The 23,442-nt window shown below is 53.7% G+C and overlaps 1 protein-coding gene across 7 annotated transcripts; it reads left to right on the forward strand.

The window, feature by feature from the left end:
• Nucleotides 1-4,946: 4,946 nt before the first annotated feature.
• Nucleotides 4,947-22,626, forward strand: CFAP73 (cilia and flagella associated protein 73). Of its 7 annotated transcripts, none has more exons than XM_005311708.4 (8): nt 4,947-5,227; nt 10,690-10,795; nt 12,990-13,094; nt 15,294-15,494; nt 17,587-17,808; nt 19,423-19,581; nt 19,967-20,101; nt 20,987-22,626. In XM_005311708.4, exons 1-7 carry the CDS (start codon nt 5,169-5,171, stop codon nt 20,063-20,065), a joined length of 951 nt encoding a protein of 316 aa, XP_005311765.2. In that variant the 5' UTR covers nt 4,947-5,168; the 3' UTR covers nt 20,066-20,101; nt 20,987-22,626. The 7 variants fall into 7 exon arrangements, with proteins under 7 accessions (XP_005311765.2, XP_065424308.1, XP_042712015.2 ...); XM_065568236.1 differs by having other exon boundaries at nt 5,002-5,231; XM_042856081.2 differs by having other exon boundaries at nt 5,003-5,231; nt 21,574-22,626.
• The last annotated feature ends 816 nt before the right edge of the window (nt 22,627-23,442 follow it).

Consider the following 23,442-nt stretch of genomic DNA (forward strand, 5'->3'; position numbering starts at 1 on the left):
GTGGCGCTCCCCTGCCTCCTAGCGGCAGCCAGGGGAAATGCTCCCTTCCCGGCCAAAGGGGGAGCGAGGGGGCAGCGGTCCCCTTCTGCACCCTCCTACGTCAGCTTCGGTGAATTAACATGCCCTTCAAGCTGCACCTGCCTGCAAACGAGCCTCTCCCCTGGGAAGTGTCTGAGGCTCACAGCCTGGGCTTGGCTCACTAAGTAGAATCGGGGCTTGTATTCCAAAGGCTGGGGAATCACCCAGGTTTAAAATGACAGAGCCAGGTTGGTAGCAGGACTGGTCGCCTCCATCTCTCTGCCCACTCACCTGCCCCACTCCCAGGCTTGCAGTTTGCATTGCCATCACACCAGCATTTCGCCTGGGTGCTGGCAGCCAGCAGAGAGTTTGAGACAAGCTGGCACTGTACTAATTACCCCTGAAAGGGATTAACAAAGTCCCAAATGCCACCCCAGCCGGGCAAAGCAGAACACTCATTAGCTCTTCCCATCCCCTCGTGGGTCTCCCTGGGCACCGCCTAACTCCATGCCACTTCATTTCACCTTCTCCCCAGGGAACTCAAGCTGCTTTATAAACACACAAAAAAGCCCCACAGCCCTCTGTGCAGCATCAGTATCCCGATTTTATAGATGGGGAAACTGAGGCACGGGACAAGGCCATGTCCTGCCCCAGAGCAGTGGGAGAGCTGGGAACAGAACCCAGGTCCCCAGCTCAGACCTTATTCACAAACTATCCTCTCTGCAAGAAAAAAGGGGCCAGTTTCTGCCCTCGGTTGCACTGGAGTCATCCCAGCAAAGCTCCTGCTGCGTTAACCAGGAGTTGCTGAGGATGGAATTTGGTCCAGGAGGGAGGAAGCTCAGGTGCATTTATTGAAGAACACTGCTATGCAGTCAGCGATCATGTGGGGCGATAAGCTCGCCAGTGATGGACACAGATGGAATGTGTGCAGCCTTAAGGCCCTAGCTAGAGATCAATCCGGATGGCTCTCGGTCAGCCGAGATTGGCCGTGCTGATGATGGAGGAAGTCCAGGGATGTGTGTATGAGGGAGTGGGAGGGTTATTACCCTTGGTGTGCACCATCCCAGTGTTTCTGCTGCAGCTCTCACTGCCCTACGCTCTGCCTCTGCATCTGATACTCATAAATCTACCAGAAGAATAGCTCCTCTGCCCACCTCCACAGCCCGCTCTGCCATCTGCCGTGTGTTGGAGCTGAGTGATGACAGGTGGACTCTGATTCAATGCCAGCTTACCCCGCTGTAAGTGGGGAGTAACTCCACTGGAGTTACTGGAGTCATGCTGAGGTGCAGCAGGCCAGGGGAGAGAATCAGCCCTGTGTCTCAATGTGATTTTTATCTCCTGAATTCTTCCTGCCCCACATCAGGTCTGCAAAATGGGGGGGACGTTATATAGCGTGTGTGCTGGGAATGGAAGCTGGATAAATAGGCAACTTCTACAAGTACCCTCTCAACGGCCTGATCCAAAGTCCATTGCAGTCAATAGAAAGGCTCCCACGGACTCCAGTGGGCCCCAAATTAGTACAGGGGCAAGGGTCACGGTGGTAAATTACACCAGTGGTCAGAAACCCAACTCCGCCAGGGACAGATCAGCCCAACAGAAGTTCATATCAATCTTGTCTGCCATAGAATCATAGAATATCAGGGTTGGGAGGGACCTCAGGAGGTATCTAGTCCAACCCCCTGCTCAAAGCAGGACTAATCCCCAACTAAATCATCCCAGCCAGGGCTTTGTCAAGCCTGACCTTAAAAACCTCTAAGGAAGGAGATTCCACCACCTCCCTAAGTAACCCATTCCAGTGCTTTACCACCCTCCTAGTGAAAAGATTTTTCCTAATATCCAACCTAAACCTTCCCCATGCAAACTCCTAATTAAAGAACCCCCTGCCAAGTCTTGCGGAGACCTTAATAAATACTAGAAGAGCTAATCAAACTCCTACTCCTCTGTCCCATAGATTTCACTGTCATTGCTAATTGCTACCGGGATAGATTGTCCCCTCCTGTGGGGCAGGAAACCTTGAGGAGCTAAGCTACCCCAAGCCCCTTCTCTGCTGCTGTGACCCAGAACAGACTTCAAGAGACAATGCCTGGAGCCACCAAGCAGCACCATCTGTGTTGGTCATTCTGGGAGCCAGAGAGAACCAAAGGGTCTGTGTGTCTCTAGTAGCCTCAACAAGCATCCTCCCTCCCCTTTGTATTCGTAACAACTGAGTCCATCTTGTGTCTTCCTTATCCCAAGGGGCATTTGGGATGCAACTCCCCCATCCCCACACATCACCAGAATCCATGGGGATGGATCCTGCTGAAAGACTTGCCTTCTTTTGCTGTCAGGGCCCTATCCCACCCTGACAGCATGGCTCCACTGAGAGTCCCGCCCTACAACCTCAGCTGCAGTCTGATGGCAGGGATCAGGCCCACATATATTTTTGACTCAGTAGTATTCCTCTGACTATTGAATAAGGATTGGCCCCTTGTACTACAGTGTGTAGAGCTATGAATTGGCAACACCCTGGGTTTCTGTGTCCTGCGCTTTTAAATTGCTAAGAACTCTGTCTTTGGAGCCAGCAGTTGTGTTCCTGCGGGAGATGCACACACTGCGCTCTCTCTACCTAGAGAAGTTCTTTAGACAAAAAACACATGGCTGTTCTTTGTGTGTGCCTGGACTAAACGCACATAACTTATTTGTCTCCCTACTGAATTCCTGGAAGTCAGCCGTGGATGTATTTTCCTTGTCAGTCAGTAGCCCAGCCCAGTGATTTCCCAATAGCATTTGGCACATTTCAGCTCACTACCATAGTAATACAGCACCTTAGATTGGTATGCCACTGTGCGACTACAGCAATCCGGATATAAAGAGATTACAACTATTTACACACAGATATCTTGCATCAGCAATGATGCAGAACAAAACAGAGCAAAGTCTATGAATGGGCAGCAGGTGCTAGATGGGAAACTGACAAATCTTTCTTTCAAAAGCAACTCTTCCAGAGTGCATTTTATGCTCATCGCAATTAACACTGTTATTAATTATGACTAAGGACCCAAGCATGAAACAGGATGTTTGTTTCTTCCTTCCCTCCTGCTGTATATTCCTTTCCTAAAGTCAGAGAGCCAAATTCAGAGATAGCTCTAACCTGGAGTCATTTAGGCTCTGATTCTCAAAGGTATTTAGGTGACATCAGTGGGAGTTAGGCACTTAACTACCTTTGAAAATGTGGCCCTTACACCTCCTTCGGCCCCTGTCAGCCCCAATCCCCAGCATACAGCTCACATCTTCAGGTTGCTGTAATGGACCCAGCACATTCTCCTTGTGCTGACAGTCATCCCTAGCGCAGCTGCAGGGATGCCAGCCACTTGAAATCTAGTTAAGAAAAAAAAAATGAATTGTTTCATTGCACTGGATCTCCCCCTGCCAATTTTTGTGGCTTTATAAATCACATTTTCTGTTTTAAGAAACTTTTGTATTTTCCCCACTTCCTAGAAGAAGGACACACAAGTGAGATGAAATCGCCAATAGCAAAATAGCCCAGGTCATTATACACAAAGGCCCAGATTTTCAAAAGTGGCTACCGATTCCAGGCTCCTTTTTTGGCAGTTAGGAGCCTAAACACCTTTGTGAATCTAGACCTGAGCTCCCACAACTGCAGCAGAAATCAACAGAAGCTCCGGATGCCCAGAATGTCTGAAAAATCAGGCTCAGGTTGAATCAGGTTGAGTGCCCCAAAACTGAGATCTTTTGTAAGGGCACCAAGCAAACAAAGGGAAAGAAATGCAGTTTTTAAGTGGCAAGTGTCTCTACCTGAGACAATCCAGTCATGAGAAGGCATTGGCCGATCAGTGCAGATAAAGATTTGTGCATGCAAGTATGCCATGTAATACAGAACAGGGGATGAGGATTCCTTAACATGTCACAATATATAGCAGGATGGGTTCTAAATCAAACAAACATTCTCCAGGTGTAGAAATAATCTTTAAAAAGCAATCGGCTAACAGCACTCTGCATATTTAAGATGGGCTAGGGATGCAGCCATAGACCTGCAATGAGTCAATACCGTGGCTTGCCCTGGTCCATGACTGGGGCTTCTATGCTATGGTAATATTACTACTACATAAAAACATGAGAATGGACAGTCTGGGTCAGACCAAAGGTCCATCTAGCCCAGTATCCTGTCTACCGACAGTGGCCAATGCCAGGTGTCCCAGAGGGAGTGAACCTAACAGGTAATGATCAAGTGATCTCTCTCCTGCCATCCATCTCCACAAATTAATAATAAATACCAAAGCCAGCAGTGAGCCAGTCTTGTTAGTTTATCCCAGTGATTTATGGGAGGAAGGCCGGCCCAGTGGTTAAGGCACCAGGCTGAGAGTCAGGTTCAGTTCCCTGTTCCACTAGACTCCTTGTGTGAGCTGTACAATGGGGATAACAGCACCGCCCTGCCTGGAAGATTGTGAGCTGCCTTGATAATCCAATAGTGAGGGCCAGAGAAATGGGCTCAGCGCTTAGGATCACATTTCAGCGGCAGACCAGAGCCCCATTAACTCCAGTACTGGCACACAGGGCTCTGCCCATACAAATCTGACTGCCGGCCCTATCTATGCCGCCCGTTTCTGTAGTGTCTGGGCACCTGCCACTCGTTCGGATATTATCTGCCCATAAGGGTCCAATGGGGGCCCCTGGTGTTATGGCACGCTGGGGAGGAGGGGGCCATGTCACAAGGGAGCCACTCACAGGGTCCTGCAGCTGCAGCCTAAGTTAAACCAGGTGCTGTAGCAATCATGCAAAGCAGACAGGAGAGAGGAGAGGGAGCCCCCCGGACAGGGGAAGGAACAGACTCGTTTACAGGGGGCTAGGCTTTCCCTTGCTGCCTCCCTCCTGCAAATAAATCCGCATGGTTGGGACGGTCTCGTGGCTCCACCTTCCCTGCACGAGATGTTCTCTAGACGCTCCTGCAGCGACGCGTGGAAGGGAAACTTTAAAGGGCTCCGGGATTCCGAACGCGTGACCATGGCAACAGAACGTTGTGCTGACTGTCTCCTTAGCAACGGGCGAGCGCTGCTCCCTGCCTTGCCCTTTTGCAGGCGCTGGGACGGCAGCTGGGGGCCCACGGCTCCCCATTCCCTGAGCCGAGGGTCCCTGCGCGGGGCTGGGCCACGATGGCTTTCGAACTGGAAGAATATCTGCGGGCAGCTTTCCGGGACAAGCTGCTGCTGCCGTGAGTAAGATCCTTTCCCCCCTACTGGCAGGTAGCTGCTTGTGTGCGAAGGGGGATGCACTGGGCACCTCTCCGCTCGTGGGAGCCCGCATAATGCTCTATTTGTAGAGCCAGGCCCTCTGTAGAGCTATGAAGGCACTGGCCCATCTCTGCGCAAGAAGCATGGTAGGGGTAGGCCACTTTTGGCTCAGGCCCTCGGGGAAGTAGACTTCTTGCTGACACTAATGGCAGTGGGTGTCTTTATTTGGGTAGCTGGAGGGATGGCTAATTCTTGGGTTTTGTGCCAGCAAGAAAACACTTAACAGATGCTTCCTGGCGTGATTCTCGGTAGCCTGTTCTAACCCTGCTTGCTGATCAGGGCTGGAACTCTGCCAGCACCCCACAGGGTCCCCAGTAGAGCTGTGCGGAGAAAGCAGATTCTGTTTGGTGGAGGATTTCAATATTACAGAATTTGGTTTCATTCCAATTCGGAACAAAAACCCCAACAGCTTTGAAGTTCTCCATGAAAGTGAACTTTCAACTGCTAGACGAGGGCCTCATCCTCCCTGATTGAACTAACCTCGTTATCTCTAGACTGTTCTTGCCTGCATATTTATACCGGCCTCTGGAAATTTCCACTACATTCATCTGACGAAGTGGGTATTCACCCATGAAAGCTTATGCTCCAATATGTCTGGTAGTCTATAAGGTGCCACAGGACTCTTTGTCGCTTTTTGTGAAAGTGAATGGAGCCCTGCCACAGCGCCCCAAACCCTGGAAGCCCTGGAGACCTGGCCCTGTGGCAGGGGGCTGGGCTGTCTGGCTGCCCTGGAGATGCTGACCCTACAAAGTCCTGAAATTCCACCTGACACAGTAGTCTGCATGGCTGGCTGCTCCAGGGTGGTGAACCCTGGAAGCCTGGGCTTAGTTGGCAGGAAACCAGGCAGGTTTCTGCTGGAAGCCTGCCTGGGTGCTGCCGGTACTTTGGTGTAATCAGACTGGCTCTGCAAAACATTCCAACTTAGCCAAATCAGCAAATTCCACACAGTTATTGAATGTTTCCAGCCAACTCTCATGATTTTGTCATGAGTCTCATGATAATTATTGTTTTCCTTAAAGCCCCAGCTCCTGGAGTCAAGTGGATATGTGATTATTTCAGCCTTCATTCTTATAGAAAAAGTAAATTTCAAGCCCTTGTGGCTGTGGAGAAAGCTTCAAAATGTGACTCCAGTGCACCTAAAGGTTCAAAAAGCAGAAGGCAAATAAAAAGAACCCCAAACCTATTACTTTTACATAATCTCATGATTTGAAAGCCAGTTTCATGATTTTTGGTGAGCCTGACTCATGCTTTTTAAACATTTGGGGTTGGCAACACAGGGGGTGCAAAGTTGAAGATGGAACCAGGGTCAGAGGAAGTGAAAATGGGGCACTAGAAGCACTCCACAGAAAAGCACAAACAAAGCTTCATCAGGGTTTTCTAGGAGTGTTGCTTCCTGCTCCTGGGGATGTGGTGAACATTTCATCTTGTACCAAAAGAGCTGCTGTCTGCACTCAGAAATCAGAAGGCTGGTTACAGAAAAATTACAGCACAGGTTAGGAGCATGTGATGATCCCATCTGCTGCCTGCACACGCTTCCCTTGGCTGTACCGTGGTGTATTTTAAGCAATTCCCTAAGCCATGCCCACACCTCATATTGTACATCCATGTATGTCAAAGCAAGGAGGCGGAGTATCACAGCCCTCGTTTTACAGCTTGGTAAACGAAGGCCCAGAGCCCTATCCAACTGCTCCCCGCCCCTTGACAGGACGCCCAGAACTCCCGACCCATCCAACCCCCTCTGCTCTCTGCCTGCCTCGACCCCTCTCCACACCCCTGCCCCCCTGACAGCCCCCCCAGAACCCCCGACCCATCTAACCCCCCCTGCTCCCTGTCCCTGACTGTCCCAACCTCTCTCCACACCCCTGCCTCCCTGACAGCCCCCCCCCCCCCCGAACTCCCGACCCATCCAACCTCCCCTCCCTGTCCCCTGACCAGGGCCGGCTTTAGCAAGAGCCCAGGAATCGGGCTGCACTCCAGCCGGAGCTCCGGCCGGGGTCGCGGGGCTTGGGGCCAGGCCGGAGGTGCTCGGCTGGGGCTGTGCCAGCGCGTTCGGCCGGAACCGGGGCCGCCGCCCTGGGGCCCGAGCTGGGCCGGAGCCGCTGGGGCCAGGGCCGGCGCGCTCAGCCGGAACCAGGGCCGCTGCCCCAGGGCCTGAGCCGAGCCGGGCTGGAGCCGGGGCCAGGGATGCTCGGCCGGAACCGGTGCCCTGGGGCCCGAGCTGAGCCAGCCGGAGCCACTGGGGCCGGGCAGGGCTAGAGCCGCTCAGCTGGGGCCGGAGGGAGCCGCTCGGCCGGACTGAGCCGCGCCATGCCTTCCTGAGCCCTCCTCCTCGCGTCCTCCCCCACCCCAGCTTACCTGCTGCTGCCTGCCTGCCCCGGCTTGTTTTCAGACTTCCCGCGAACATCTGATTTGCAGGAAGCGGGAGGGGGAGGAGCAGGGGGGTGGAGCGTTCAGGGGAGGGGAGGAGGGGGAAGACAGCTGTGGGCCGGGCCGCATGCTAAGGCTGCAGGGGATGTGGGGAGCCGGGAAAGGGCTTTGGCTGCCGAGTGGCACTTGGCCGCCGCTTTTCGGTCTATAAATAGCCGACCGGGGGGAAATCCCGGACATTTTTAGAAATCCACCCTGGACGGCTATTTAAAGAACGAAAAGCCGGACATGTCCGGGGAAATCCGGACGTATGGTAGCCCTAAAGAATCTAAGTGACAGAACTCTCGTAAGCTCTGCCTGCCTGTGGAGCCACCCACATTATCTTGTGGGGAGCATTGTACTAGGATTGTTCCTCTTTTGTGTGTGCACGTGTGTGTGTGCACACTTATGTGACAGCCACTATCTTGGCAATCATAGAATATCAGGGTTGGAAGGGACCTCAGGAGGTCATCTAATCCAACCCCCTGCTCACAGCAGGACCAATCCCCAAATGGCCCCCTCAAGGATTGAACTCACAACCCCGGGTTTAGCAGGCCAATGCTCAAACCACTGAGCTATCCCTGCACCCTGTATCTTGGCAAGTACATCAGATTGAAACAGGGACCTCCAGTGCTAAAAGCATGAGCTGCTACATCTTCTTAGCTGGGGCAGTAACAGACTCATATCTCCTATGGATTGGACATAGGGAGGGACCCATAACACACACTTTGATTAGGTGTAAAGTCATTAGTAATCTTGACATTTAAATTGTCATTAGGTATCAGAGTTAACACCCAGATCGCAAGGAGTGGGATCCATTTACATGCCTCAGAGCTATTGTTTCCGGCTGCCTGCAGACTCAGACAGATGGCACCACGTTGGTTCACATTCTTTGCCATCAAAAGTGCTAGAGACTTTTTTCTTTTTAAAGCAACACCATCAACTTAGTAATCACTTCTCTGTCTGACCTCCTTTGATATAAATAATACCTAAAAGGACTATAACTGTGTAAGCAGGGCTTGCCTGCCAGAGCACCCTTCTGTGGCTGGCCACAGTGCAACAAGCAAGTCCTTCCTTGGTTTCCCCAATAGTGCCCAGCACCAACTGAGTTGCCCAACTTCTCCACCACAGACCAGACCAATGGTTACCTTCTCTGCCCGGGAAAAGACTGTTGTCCCTTTCAGAGGCTAATACAAACCCTGCAGCCTGGCGTAATTTAGTAGTTTCAGCCTCCAGCAGATCCCTCAAAGTCAGACCCCTCTGAGTCTACCCCTCAGAACATAATTAGTAAAAATGCAGCAGTTCTCCAGCCCCACCCATATTCCAGGGCCCCCACCTCTGGCCACTGTCTGTGCTGCTTACAACTCTCCTGCAGCCCTCACGTCCTTGTAAGAGGGCTCCCGGTACCCTCCACTGCCCGGTCCCTTTGCCTGCAAGTCCTGCCCCTGCCCATAGGACTCTCCCTCCAAAATCCAGGCTTGGCCTGCTCTGCCGGAGCTGGTTCTTTCCCTTTCCCAAGGTGCCTCTGCAGGAACCAGCTACTCAACAGGCTTTTCCTGCTCTCACCTGTTAGCACTCAACTACTGCTCCTTCCTCTCCCCCTGCTGCCTGGCTCTTAAGAGAGGCCAGGTGCTCTCACTCAGGCTTGCCAAGTGTCTGGTTTTGGACAGAACACCTGGTCAAAAAGGGGCCCTGGCAGCTCTGGTCAGCATTGCTAAAAGTACGGGTAGTGGCCCAGAAGGGCTAAGGCAGGCTCCCTGGTGCCATGTAGCTCCAGCGGCTGGCATGTCTGGCTCCTAGGTACAGGGGTGGCCATGGGGCTCTGTGTGCTGCCCCTGCCCTGAGCGCCAGCTCTACAGTTCACCTTGGCTAGGAACTATGGGCACAGGCAGTGCGCAGAGCCCCCCGGCCCCTCTGCCTAGGAGACGGGCAGGCTGGCCGCTTCTGGGAGCCACCTAAGGTAAGCGCTGCCCAGCCGGAGCCCGTACCCTGAACTCCTCCTGCGTCCCAACCCCCTGCCCCAGGTCAAAACCCCCTCCTGCAGCCCAACCCCCTGTCACAGCCCTGAGCTGCCTCCCACACCCTGAACCCCTCATTTCTGGCCCCATCGTGGAGCCTGCACCCCCACCCCCTTGTCCCTGCCTGGTGAAAGTGAGTGAGGGTGGGAAGAGCGAGGGATGGATGGAGCAAGTGGGGGTGGGGCTCAGGGCAGGGGCAGGGCAAGGGTGTTTGTTTTTTTTGTGCTATTAGAAAGTTGGCAACCCTGCACTCAGGCCCTTGCTGGAGGTGGACTGGACCTGTTCCTGCTTAAAGGGCCAGTCACCCGGTGACAAATTGGAAGCGATTTGGGAAAAGAGCTCTCACCTTTTTTGGTTTCAGTTTGTTGCTTTGGGCCCAGTCGAGCTTGCTGTTGCCCTGCACATTCGTTAAGGAGTCACTTTTCCCTGTCGTTTCTCTAACCGTAACATGGGGGAGAAAAAACTCCCCCATAAAACGAATTGGAAACCTGTGAGTGTGAACCCACAATCTCTGTTTGGGCACCAGGCAGGCTGTGGATTAGAAACCACTTTCCGCTCATCCTCTGGGATAGATCAGGGTGGAACTGGGGGAAAAGCTAGTGCTCATGGCTCTGTTCCCCCAAGGCCAGCCCTGAAATTAGCTCGGTTGCCTGCTGACTGCGCATCCCTTGACATGAAAGTGTCCATTTGGAGCACAGGGTGGTGGTCGCTGAGGAGAAGTGCTGGCTTGTGCAGCTGGCAGTGGCCCAGCCCATGACAGGGGGTCCAAGTAAACGTGGCATTTGCAGTAAGAACAAGGGTGGTGCCCTTGTATCTCCAGGGTTCCGTACCCAGTCCGGCGTACCCCTTTCGGCATCCCCGGTGCCACTGATGGCAATGGAGGCTGAAGAGAAGTTAGCAGAGTTCCATCAGGGGCCAGGTGCGGCGCTGCCACTCGCCCATTTGTTCCTCCCCTGCAGGAAAATGCCTGAAAGAGAAGACGACTACCTGACCCCTGCCACCCGCCTGCTGGAGAAGAGGAGGGAGCTGGCAGAGGTGGAACAAGCCCTGTTGGCACAGAAAGAGGTAAACCCAGCTGCACAGGGCCTTGCCCGGGCTGTGCCTGTTAACTTGAGGTTCATGATTCCTAAATGGTGGGGTCCCTGGATGGGCGAGGGGCTGGGGTGGGGCATCAGGGCCTCGAAGGAGGTTGAGAATGGAAAGCGAGTCCTTACTGTTTTCATGTCACTGGGCTGCACTGTGGGGAGTGGCTGGTCACTACAGCCCACTTCTTCGGATGCATATAGAATGGAACATATATTGAGGAGATATATATACACACATACAGAGAGCATAAACAGGTGGGAGTTGTCTTACCACCTCTGAGAGGCCAATTAATTAAGAGAAAAAAAGTTTTTGAAGTGATAATCAAGCTAGCCCAGTACAGACAGACAGTTAGATAACAAGTGTGAGAATACTTACAAGGGGAGATAGATTCAATGTTTGTAATGGCTCAGCCTCAATATATGTTCCATTCTATATGCATCCGAAGAAGTGGGCTGTAGTCCACGAAAGCTTATGCTCTAATAAATTTGTTAGTCTCTAAGGTGCCACAAGTCCTCCTGTTCTTCTTCCTGCTTTATGCATCCGAAGAAGTGGGCTGTAGTCCATGAAAGCTTATGCTCTAATAAATTTGTTAGTCTCTAAGGTGCCACAAGTACTCCTGTTCTTCTTTTTGCGGATACAGACTAACACGGCTGCTACTCTGAATCCTGCTTTAAAGAAACTCAACCTCACTGGACTGGAGCTGGTTGGGAAAAATGCTTCCCCAGGCCTCCCCCCTCCCCATGGAAAATTGCAGTTGTTCAGAGAAAATTCAAATAACCAAAGAGTTTGGCCCAAACCTGAAAAGTTTAGCGGCAAAAAATGCTGCTGCAGTTTGTAAAGCACTGTCAGTTACTTTGGTGTTCCAGTGTTGATTACAATAAACGTGATTTTGCCCAGCATTGATCGGCCTATTAATCTGATATGCCACAGTGTGGCCAAGTATGTACGTAGTGAGAGAGAAGAGTACAAAATGCTTTGGTGATGTAATAATAGTTACAGAAATAATGAGCAGAAAACAATCAAACAGGACATTTAGAGAATTGTGTAATAGAGAGAGGGATTTAATGTAATGGCCGAGCAGTGGCAGGGGAGAGGGACTAAGAGATGGGCAAGGGGAAAAAGCTTTCAGATGAGATTTTAAGAGTTGGCAAGTCCATTAATGAGATGGCAGTTGCTGCAGAGGAGAAGCCCCCTGCACCAGCAGTGGCCATCACTGGATCCTCAGTATTAGATCAAGTGTGTCCGTAAATGTTTTGGATGGAACCTAGAATGTTGTTTAACGGGGGTTTGTCCTGACTCATAGGGCCCCTCACTCTGTCCCCAAGCTCCCCACCCCTCGGACTCCCATACATGCTCTGTCCTGCAGGCCAGATGTTCCTGCATAGACAAAAAAGGTGTGTATTTTGTTCTGTGACTACACAGCACCTAGCAGTGGGGTCCTGGTCCGCTAGGCATTACCACAATACAAATAATTGCCACTAACAATGGTCCAGATCCTCAAAAGTATTTAGGTGGCTAATTCCCATGGAAGCCCCCAGTCTAGCAGGCAATGCAGCTTGATATTCAGCTCCACTATGACTGCTACGGCCGACCCAAGGGACAGTGACAATGGTGGTGCCCTGGTATACCCATGCAGCCCTGATAACGCTGGCCAATCCTTTGGACATGGAGCTACAGGGGATTAAGAGGAAACAGGGACTAGATCCACCAGAGTGCCAGGGAGGGCTTTGCACAGAGCATTTAGTCAGCACTCCGCTCCTTGGTTCTGTATAACTGCTGCCACTTGGGCTGATAGCAAGGCAGGAACCTGGGACCTTCAGTGCTAAAAGCATGATTCTCTGCTGCTTGTGCTGAAGGGCTAACTCCCTCAGTTGGTAGCACTAGTAGGCTTGTATCCTTGTATGTGGATGAGCCATTAGAAGGAGACCGTAAGGCCCACATTCTGGCAGCATGTTACCCTCACTCTACAGAACGCTCTGCATTAGGCAGACCTGCTGCTGCTGTTCCAGCACTGCAGGGGATGCAGCCTTGAAGCCCTCTCTTCCCACACGCTGAGCCCCCTCACCCAAGCCCAGGTGCTCTGAGGGTCCTTGCCCCCCTGTTGGTGAAAGCTCAGGAAGGATTGCTTGGGCTGGCCCCACCTCCTGACTGGCCTTGTCCTGGCCTCCTGTAGGAGTTCCAGATGAAGATGGAGAGCCTGCAGCAGCGCCGGAAGGAACTGCAGTACAAGGAGGGGCAGCTCAAGGAGGCCATCTTCAAATTTGACAAGTTCCTAAAGGTACAAGTCCCACATGGAGATCCCGGGGCCGGGAGGAAAGCCTGCTGGCTGGGGTGGAGATGGACTGTACCTGGAAGGTATTGCTCTTGCCAAACTAAACTAAACAGAGCAGGTGTGTGTCAAATCCATTTCCACTGGATCATAGAATCAATCATAGGACAGGAGGGGAACTCGAGAGGTCATCTAGTCCAGTCCCCTGCACTAATGGCAGGACTAAGTATTGTCCCTGACAGGTGTTTGTCTAACCTGCTCTTAAAAATCTCTAATGATGGAGATTCCACAACCTCCCTGGGAAATTTATTCCAGTGCTTAACCACCCTGTCACTTAGGAACTTTTTCCTAATGTCCAACCTAAACCGCCCTTCCCCCAATTTAAGCCCATTGCTGCTTGTCTTATCCCCAAAGATTGAGAACAATTTTTCTCCCTCCTCCTTGTAACAACCTTTTTATGTACTTGAAAACTGTTATGTCCCCTCTCTGTCTTCTCTTCTCCAGACGAAACAAACCCAATTTTTTCAATCTTCCCTCATGGATCATGTTTTCTAGACCTTTAATCATTTTTGTTACTCTTCTCTGGACTTTCTCCAATTTGTCCACATCTTTCATGAAATGTGGTGCCCAGAACTGAACACAATACTCCAGTTGAAACCAAACTCAGCGCAGAGTAGAGCGGGAGAATTACTTCTCGTGTCTTGCTTACAACACTCCTGCTAATACATCCCAGAATGACGTTTGCTTTTTTTTTTTCCCTTCCCGCCCCCCCCCAACAGTGTTACACTGTTGACTCATATTTAGTTTGTGCGTTTCTATAACCTTCAGATCCCTTTCCGCAGTACTCCTTCCTAGGCAGTCATTTCCCATTTTGTATGTGTGCAACTGATTGTTGCTTCCTAAGTGAAGTACTTTGCATTTGTCCTTATTAACTTTCATCCTATTTTCTTCAGACCATTTCTCCAGTTTGTCCAGATCATTTTGAATTTTAATCCTGTCCTCCAAAGCATTTGCAAATCCTCACAGTTTGGTATCGTCCGCAAACTGCCATTCTCTAAATCATTGATGAAGATCTTGAACAGAACTAGACCCAGAACTGATTCCCGTGGGACTCCACTTGTTATGCCCTTACAGCATGACTGTGAACCACTGCTCCCTGGGAATGACTTTCCAATCAGTTATGCACCCACCTTATAGCCGTTCCATCTAGGTTGTATTTCCCTAGTTTGTTTGTTTATAAGAAGATCATGCGAGACAGTATCAAAAGCCTTACTAAAATCAAGATATACCACGTCTACCGCTTCCCCCCACCCACAAAGCTTGTTACCCTGTCAAAGAAAGCTATTTGTTTTTGATAAATCCATGTTGACTGTTACTTATCTTATTATCTTCTAGATGTTTGCAGATTGATTGCTTAATTGTTTGCTCCATTATTTTTCCAGGTACTGAAGTTAAACTGCCTGGTCTGTAATTCCCCAAGTTGTCCTTTTTATAGATAGGCACTAGATTTGCCCTTTCCAGTTGTCTGGAATCTCTCCCATCTGCCATGACTTTTTGAAGATAATCACTAATGGCTCAGCTATCTCCTCAATCAGCTCCTTGAGTGTTCAAGTCACCAGGGCCTGATGAATTCCATCCTAGAAGACATCCAACATGTCTCAGTAATTTTTAACTTGTTCTTTCCCTATTTTAGCCTCTGGTCCTACCTTGTTTTCATTGGCATTCACGATGTCAGATGTTCAATTGCTACAAACCTGTTTGGTGAAAACAAACAAAAAAGTCATTTAGCACATCTGCCATTTCCCTCATCATCCAAATTCCTCAGCACATCCAGGCACCACTAATGACCTCAGCCACAGAGTCTTGCAGCTACCAGGATCCAGTTTGGGCTCTGCTCTCAGCCACACATTTTTGGTTCCAGACTCTAGGTGCATTTGGATCCAGGGTTCTGGTTCTGCCCATTTCTGATTCCCTAACGTACACAGACAGTGCAACTTATCAGTGGGGATTGAATCAGGGATCTAAAGCAGAAGCTACAACAGCTCGAGCTAAAGGAGCAGCTTCTCCAGTAAGGTGTCAGTAGAAGGTTGTTACCCTAACACAGATCCCTCTGGTGTGGCAGCAGTACTACACACCAAGCATGCGGGCTCAGCGTGGTGGGGAGCTTGCCCTTTAACATTACCTGGTTCCCTGTGTTGTGGGTGGCAGGACAATGACTCCAAGCGGAGCCGGGCGCTGCACAAGGTGAGTGAGCAGCGGGAGCAGGTGGTGCAGAAGGTCGTGGAGGCCATGCGGTTGCGCCAGGAGATTGCCCGGCTTCTCGTGGAGAGGGACAGGCTGCAGCGGCGCCTGGAAGCCCATGCCATCTTCCGGAGCTATCTCCAGGGGGTGTTGGAGAAGACAGAGCAGGTGAGGGGGGACTCTGCAGGGAGCTGCTGGGGGGGGGGGAAGGGTCAGGAGCAGGGGGCACTACCTGCCTCTAGATGCCCCCATGCCAACTTCCCCACTCCCCATGGTCTACCTGATCCCCCTCCCCAGCTCTGCACTGGCCCCTTCCCAATTACTGACCTTCCCTGTGCTGGAAAGCACCCTGACACCCCCTGCAAGTGCTCAGTCCCTCCCCAACTGCTAAAGTCCCCAGACAAGTGCTGGCATTTCCCCTCCCAGGTTCCCGCGCCACCCCCCCCCCCCCAATGCCCTGGCCCACTGCTGTTACCGAGCCACCCTGACCTCCAGTGCCAGCAACAAGTGACCTGAGTACTGTTTCCAGGCCACAGCATCCGTTAGCCACAACCTCCCCTCAGCTGCAGCACCCCTCACCCCACTACCTTGTGTCCCCTCACAGCCACAGCACCCCTCCACACACTACTCCGCACCCTCTCACGGCCACAGCACCCCATGCCCCCACAACTGCCCCGCGTCCCCTCACGGCCACAGCACCCGTCACCCACAACTGCCCCTCACGGCCGCAGCACCCTCCCACTACCCCATGCCCCCCTCACAGCCGCAGCACCCCCCCACACACTACCCCGCACCCTCTCACGGCCACAGCACCCCACAACTGCCCTGCAACCCAAAACTGCTCCTCACGGCTGCAGCACCCCCCACTCCAGTACCCCGTGCCCCCTCACGGCCACAGTTCCCGTTGCCCACAACTGCCCCGTGCTCCCTCATGGCCACAGCACGCCCTTCACCCATAGCTTCCCTTCATGGCTGCAGCACCCCCCCCACACACACACACACAACTGACCCACACGCCCCCCCGCACACAACTACCTCACGCCCCCTCCCGGCTGCAGCACCCGAGACCCACAAGTGCCCTGTGCTCCCTCACAGACGCAGCACCCTTTCCCCACCCATGTTCCCTCACGGCCCCGGCACCCGCCCCCCACATTTGCCCCACGCCTCTTCAAGGCCACAGCACCTCCCCCTCCTCCCCACAGGTGCCCTGCACCCCCTCACGGCCGCAGCAGCCATCACCCACAGGTGTGTCTCACGGCTGCAGAACCCATGCCCCCTCATGGCCGTGGCACCCATCCTCCACAATTGCCCTGTGCCTCAAGGCCACAGCACCTTCCCCCACAACTGCCCCGTGTCCCCCGTCACCTACAACTGCTCCCCACAACTGCAACACTCTCCCCACAACTGCCCCACACCCCATCATGGCTGTAGCTCCCCCCCAACTGCCCCATGCTCCTCATGGCCACAGCACCTGTCACCCATAACTGCCCCGCAGGATGGCAACATCCTCCCCACAACTGCCCCGCACCTCCTCATGGGCGCAGCACCCTTCCCCCTCATGCCCCAGCACCCCACAGCACTGCCCCACCACTCCTCAGAGCTGCAGCACCTGTCACCACAACTGCCCTGGTCCTCTCAGCCAGAGCAACCTCCCCACCCCCGCCAAGTGCTCTGATCCCTCCCCAGATGATGCCCTTGGGGAGGTTTGTAGCCTGAAACGGGTGGTGCTGAAACAAGCTAACCCTGCCCCTTTGTGCATGAGGAGGTGGCCTCCCCTGGGATAAGCAGTGCTGGAACACGCCATGATCTGCCTGCAGCACCAGCTACTCTAGGAAAGCCACTAGGCCCCTCAGGCTCGACCCAGCCACTCAGTAACCTCGTCTGTGGGAAGGGGCCCCAGTGCAAGGAGTAGGGTGGGAGGTGGCTGGTTCTGGCTCAGATCCCAGTGACTCATGGTGACTTGGACACTCCACCCAAACCTGCTAGAGCAAGATGCACAGGGGATGCTGGTGCACAGGGGGCAGGCAGGGAACGAAGCATCACAGGGTGGGGGAGGTCCCTGACCCAAAGTAGAGATGCACTCGGTGTAAAACGGGACAGCCGAGCCCTGCTCATTCAAATCAGCGTAACCCCCTTGCGCCACCTGTGAAAGGGACTCAGTTCCCAGGCTGCAGGCCTGCCCCTCTGTCCTGAATGAGCCCCCCTAAACCTCGGCCTCCCCCGTTGTCCCTTCCTCCCCCACCGTCCCCTCTCCGGGCAGTTTCAGGACATCCAGCCGCTGATTGACCGCTTTAGGACGCTGAGGGCCACCCACGCGGTGCTGGTGCAGCAGGACCTGGGGAGCCGGGAGGCGATGGCGGAGACGCAGGCCCAGCTCCAGCAGTACCTGGCGCAGAGCAGCACCCAGGTCATGCAGCTCAACAACGAGCTGGCCCTGCTGCAGGCCCAGCGGGAGCAGGCCCGGGCCAAGGTGCACCAGTGGGTACGTGGGGAGACTGCAGCCCTCCAGCATGCCAGGGGCAGAGGGGTGGGGGACTGTCAGGAGGCTCCACTGGCCCTATGGAACTGGGGCATGGGGCAGGTTCCTAGGGGCTCCTTCGGCCTTGTGGGGCAGGGACGTGTGGCCAAGTCCCGGGGCGCTCTCAGCCTCCGTCAGTGGCCCCAGTGACTCCCACACCACTTCCACGATGGACCCTGCTGCCTGAAGGCCACCGCCCACCCGCATTGACCTACCCTGAGCTGGAGGGGGTATTGGCCACAGCCCTGCTCTGCCGTCCCTCCCCAGCTGGGCCCTAGCTCGCTGCCAGCTCGGCGGGGCTGGCAGTCCATCCAGAATGGCTCCTGCCCTCCCCCTCGCTTTCCCGAAATAGAACATGTGTGAATCTGGGGGGGCTGAGTGAGCTGGGCCCGGTTCCAGCCTCGCCCATGCAGCATGCTGGTGCCTCCAGTGAGCAGGCTGGAGAGCAGGGTGGCTGGTGATGTAGCCCCTGCGAGCAGGGTGCTGAGGGAGGGATGGGGGTGCAGCAGGTGCAGAGCAAACACTGCAGGGGTAGGATCAGACCGACTTGGCATGTCTATAACCCCTGTGCTAGGCCCAGGCATGAGCCTGCAGGGTGCAACATCACCCCCAACCCATCCCCCCTCATGAGCCTGGGGGGGGGAGGGGGCAGTGCAGATCAGGCTCTGTCATGCCAGGTTCTAGCATCAAAAGAATCTTCTGGACAGGCTCTGTCTGGACCCCCCGAAGGACCTGTGAGCTGTCTGTGCTGAAGTGGCTCCCTCTTGCCCACTGGGCAGGGGGTGGGGGTGGGTCTCCATTACTCACCAGGCACAGCCTTGTGGGCTGCATTAGAATGAGGTCACCCCAGGTATTGGCACTTGTGCCCCTCTGAGGACTTGAACTCAGGCCTGCCAGAGCGCAGAGTAGGAACACGGGCATGCCCCCGCTGGAGGCTGCTGTCTCACAGCTGGTGCCATGTGGCTCTGTGGTGGGTGCTGCTGCAGGGTGCCAGGCCCACAGGACTGGAAGCGCAAGTGGACAGCTGGGCTCAGCCAGGTAGGAGCCAGGATGCTGGGTTCTGCTCTCAACTCTGCTGCCGGTGTGTGGCCTTGTCCTGAGCAAGCGGCCCTCTTCCACCCTAGGCGAAGTGGGGATAATCCATCCCTACTTCCCAGGGCCGGGGAGGCTTAGTTCACAGCTGGGGACGTTGTCAAGGGGAACGAAGGCAGGAGCCCCGTGGTCAGAGGGAACAAAGAGGAACATGAGGCAGCATTGCTGGGGATGGAGCAACTGATCAAAGAATCTGCTGCGGGAGGAAGATGAGGGCCCAATCAGTGAGGAAGGGGCCTCATCTGTCCCCAAAGCGGGGACAACTATCGCTGGGCTGTGTGGCCTTAACTCACTCCTGGTGCCTGGAGATTGCTGGCTGGGTATCACTGCTCTAGCGAGGGTGCTGAGACCCTCCAGGGCTGGTCTCCTCCAGTGGTATAGGGCAGATGCGATGCTTGGCTGGGGCAGGCAGTTTCGGGAATGCGGAGTGGGATGCAGTGCCTGTGTCAAGGCATCCCATAACCCTCTGCTCCAATCTCAATGCAGGAGTCCAAGTGGACTGAGATCCAGAGCACAGCCGCCAAGAAGACCCTGCAACTGGGGCAGATCAAGATGGCTGCCCTCAACCTCTTCCAGCTGGCGACAAAGCAAATGAAGCTGCAGGTGGACGTCCCCCTGGAGGACACAGAAACCCAGCTTGACACGGTCAGAGATGCAGCTGCCCGCTCTTCTTCACGGCATTTGGCTTTCCCCAGCCCTATGCTCTGAGATGCTCACTCTGGAGGCTAGAACACAGCCTACAGCCAATGCTTCTGCACCACCCTGTACAGCGCCTCTCACTGGAAGAGGCTGGGACTGGAGTAGCCAATACTCCTGTCCCACTCCCTACAGTGCCCCTCCTGGGACAGGCCAGGCCTAGTAGCTGTGAGCCCCTCTGTACCCAAGGCTCCTACAGGGAGTGGACCATACTATTTGCTACAGCAGCCCCTGCTGGGATTTCTCCTTTTAAGGCTCGCTGTGTTTTCAGGACATCACTGGCTGGATCCAGGTAAAGTTCCTTCCTAAAGCAACCGTGCTCTGTCTCCATCAGGTTCAGCTCTGCATGCTCGACCTGGCTGACATCCTTGCTGACCTCCGCCAAGGGGAGCCCACGCCTGCCATACAGCCCTCGCCTGCTGCTGCCAGCTAAGCCGCTCAGCATCCTCCCAGCTGCACCACCTCCACTGTGAGTTCTGCTGCGGAGGCTGGCTTTGGGCAGCCCCGATTTCCACCCTCTTCCCCCACCTGCCTGAATGTAGCTTGCACCTTGTGTAACGAAATCAGGCATGCGGCTTACTGCTGCTTTCCAGGGGGCTAAGCCTCATTATATCACTGACTCGCCATCCTCCAAATCCCCTCCAGCTCCTGCCCCAAAGGGTTTACCCTGCATTGGCTCAAAGCACCACCCCAGCAGCCTGATCTAAGCTGGAATGAATGCAGCATTTCCCCACCTACACCTCTTCGTTTATGCAAAAATCACAGACACACTCACCAATCTGTGCAGAGACCAGCAAAGTCTGTGTTAGATGGGCCAATGGGTGGATGGAGGGGGAGAGCAGGCACTGGGGAGCCTCCCCCCACAGTTCATGTCCTACAAATTACCCACTAACAGCTGTGCCCCTGCTTTTTACTGGGGAGGTACCACTCCCACAGCTGCTCTTTCCAGCCGGACACTGCTGGCAGGGAGATGCTGGGGGGTGTCCTGCCTGAAATTAACAAACCCACCCCACTGACCATAGCAGCTGGGGTCGCAGGAACCATGGGCAGGGGCTGACTGGGCCATGGCTCCTGAATGCCCGCGTTTGAGGGAACCTGCTGGAGTCGATCCTGCTCAACCACGGCTGGGAGCTGCCAGCTCCTCCCATGTTTCCAGTGGCCTAGAAGGGCCCTGGGTCACGGAGTCCGGGCCCTGCTAGTGCAGCAGGCCCTGCACATCAGCCCATTCCTAAACTTCCAGAGCTCCCGCTTCAAAGGAGTGTGGTTGTTTGAGCCCCTGCTCCTATGCGGGGGAGGGGGGGGCTGGTCCAGAACCTCCCTCCGCTGAGGGCTAGAAACCATCTTCTCGTTCCAGCCTCAGTTCACCCCATACCCTGCCCCGAGCCCAGGCTGCAGCTGTGTTGGCACCACCAGGCTGGGGAGCAGTGCTGCAGGCTGACTGAGCACCACCCTAGTGAAATGGTGGGAGGTTCCACTGTGGACAAAGCCTGCATTCGAAAAACAACTCAACCATGCTTGTGAGCCCGTGCGATGGCCACCATCCGTGACTGAACTGGAACCCTCTGGCGTTGAACACAGGTGGGGCTCCATCTTGAGCTAAGGGGTCCAAGCTGGAGGACTCATATCCGCTTTGGCTCAGGCACACACAGCTGATACATCCTGACTCCTGGGCTAGACCCAGTTCTACACCTCATGTGGCTCCTGCCTGTGGAGCAATAACCACGTCCGTATACCTGGTACTACAGTCTGGGTCTTTGATCCTAGCCCTGTGCACATGGGCAAAAAGAAACCATGCTGGAACACGATCCTATCCCAGCTGTGTTTAAGCCTCATTGTTTGTGTGGTAGAAAGGGCCTAAGCCAGGTGGGCTCACATGGCAACTGGAAGGCTGCTGCTTCCCCTGCACTACAGCATCCATTTGTCTTCTCTGTTCCATGGCAGCTGGACCAGGGCCTTGTGCCAACAACCACCAGACCTGTCAGAGCAGCTTCCTCTCCTGCTGCCCCATGGAATCATCGCACCTGCAGCCTGTGCATGTGCTATGGCCACTTCTATGGACAGCCCCAAGCAGCAGGACTTTGCTGCCTAGGAGAAGGCTCTTGAAATGCATGGGACAGAAGTCCGTGATCTTCAGCCATCAACTCTGCCTACTGATGCACCATTAACCCCAAGGTCTGGAGTCTTCCAACCTTCTTCTGTAACATTAGGACTGATGTAGAATGCACAGCCCCTCTGGGGAAATACTGAGCAATTCAGGGATTAAAGCAGCAACTGTCTGACCCAGTTTAAAACACTTCACCTCCTTGATTTAGTTAAACAAGGTTCCAAAATCCAACCTGTGGGCATGCACAACAGCTGGGGCCCAAACTAGCCTCGGTCAGTTTCTCCAGCCAATGTCCCCTTAGGCTGTTGTCTGTGTTGCACGCACAGCAAGGAGGTTGAAAGACAATAGAAAAAATTGTTTATTGGAGTAAAAAAAGTGTGGGCCATTATTTACATTGACTTTTGATACAAAGCTTAGTTCAATTTAGGCTGAAAAAAAAAGTAAGGCCCCTTTTTAAAAACAAGTCAAACTCTGCTCCAGTTCCCCACTTTGCATACTGCCACGCAGCTCTGAGCAGGAGAGAACAGCTGAGGGGACCCAGGAAGCATTTAAAGTCTCAAGCAAGTGATGTTTTCTCACTGCAGGTGGCTGGCTCAGGGACTGCACATGCTGCCTGTTGCCACCTGCACTGTTATAGGCGACACTGGATTGCAGAAGTATCTTTAACTGTCCCAGTTTGTACTGGCCATGTTGTGGCTGCCCATTGCACCTTTACTCATTTTCCTTTGGGGATATCCCTCCATCTTTTTATGTGCCGAGAGTGGAGGACCTTGCACAGCTGGTATTATCAGAGGAGAAAAACACCCCCATGCTTCTCTGTAGAAAGCAGATGTGCAGGTTTTCACCAACAGTTTTGGGGGTTCTTTATTAAAAGATGGATTTTCTGATCATCTCTTGCTCTAGGATTGGCTTTTCTTTGTGGGAGCGCTGCCTCCCCCACAACTGACATAGTTGGGAGGGGATGGTGTGTCACAGGCAACAGGGAGCCTGGAGGACACTTACTGCTCCCACCAATGGTCACATACTGAAGAGGCAGGGAAGTATCCGCAGCTGGATAAGGAGCTAAGCCCTGAGACTAAGGGTCTGTCTGGCTAGAGGCAGAGAAACAGAATTACCAGGTGAATACAGCTGGACAGGAATGATTAGACAGTGCACAGGATTGGGACTCCGACTGGGCTTTAGTCCTAGCTCTGCCACTGGCCTGCTGGGTGACTTTGGGCAAGTCACTCCCTGTGCCTCAGTTTCCCCATCTGTAAAATGGGGACAATACTGACCTCCTTTGCAATGCGCTCTGAGATCTATAGCTCTTATTACATAAATACCATTTTGCAGCTAGGCCCAGAAAGTGAGTGCTCTTCTCTGCAACCCCTCTCTGCTGTTACCCTTCTGCACAGGGGGCTTTGAGGTCAAATTCATCCATGGTCTAGCTTACACTTTCTGGAGAGTGGGCTCTCCAGGAACAAATGAAATCAGGGAGCAGTAAGCATTGCTGCTGTCCAAGGGGAGGAGGAGGGAAGGTGCGATGATCAGAAGCTGCTTTTAAAAGTAGCCTCATGCAATGTCAGGAACGTCCTTTGGGAGAAGAGGTGAGTAGTTGGAGAAAACCAGTCCAGACGAGGGCCATCTTTCAGCAACCATAACAGCTTCTGCTGGAAACTTTCCGGAGGTACTGACTAGAGGGACAGGCAGCCAGGCCTGCCCTGCCC

The sequence above is a fragment of the Chrysemys picta genome, chromosome 15, assembly GCF_011386835.1.
Source record: "Chrysemys picta bellii isolate R12L10 chromosome 15, ASM1138683v2, whole genome shotgun sequence".
NCBI classification, from domain to species: Eukaryota; Metazoa; Chordata; order Testudines; family Emydidae; genus Chrysemys; species Chrysemys picta.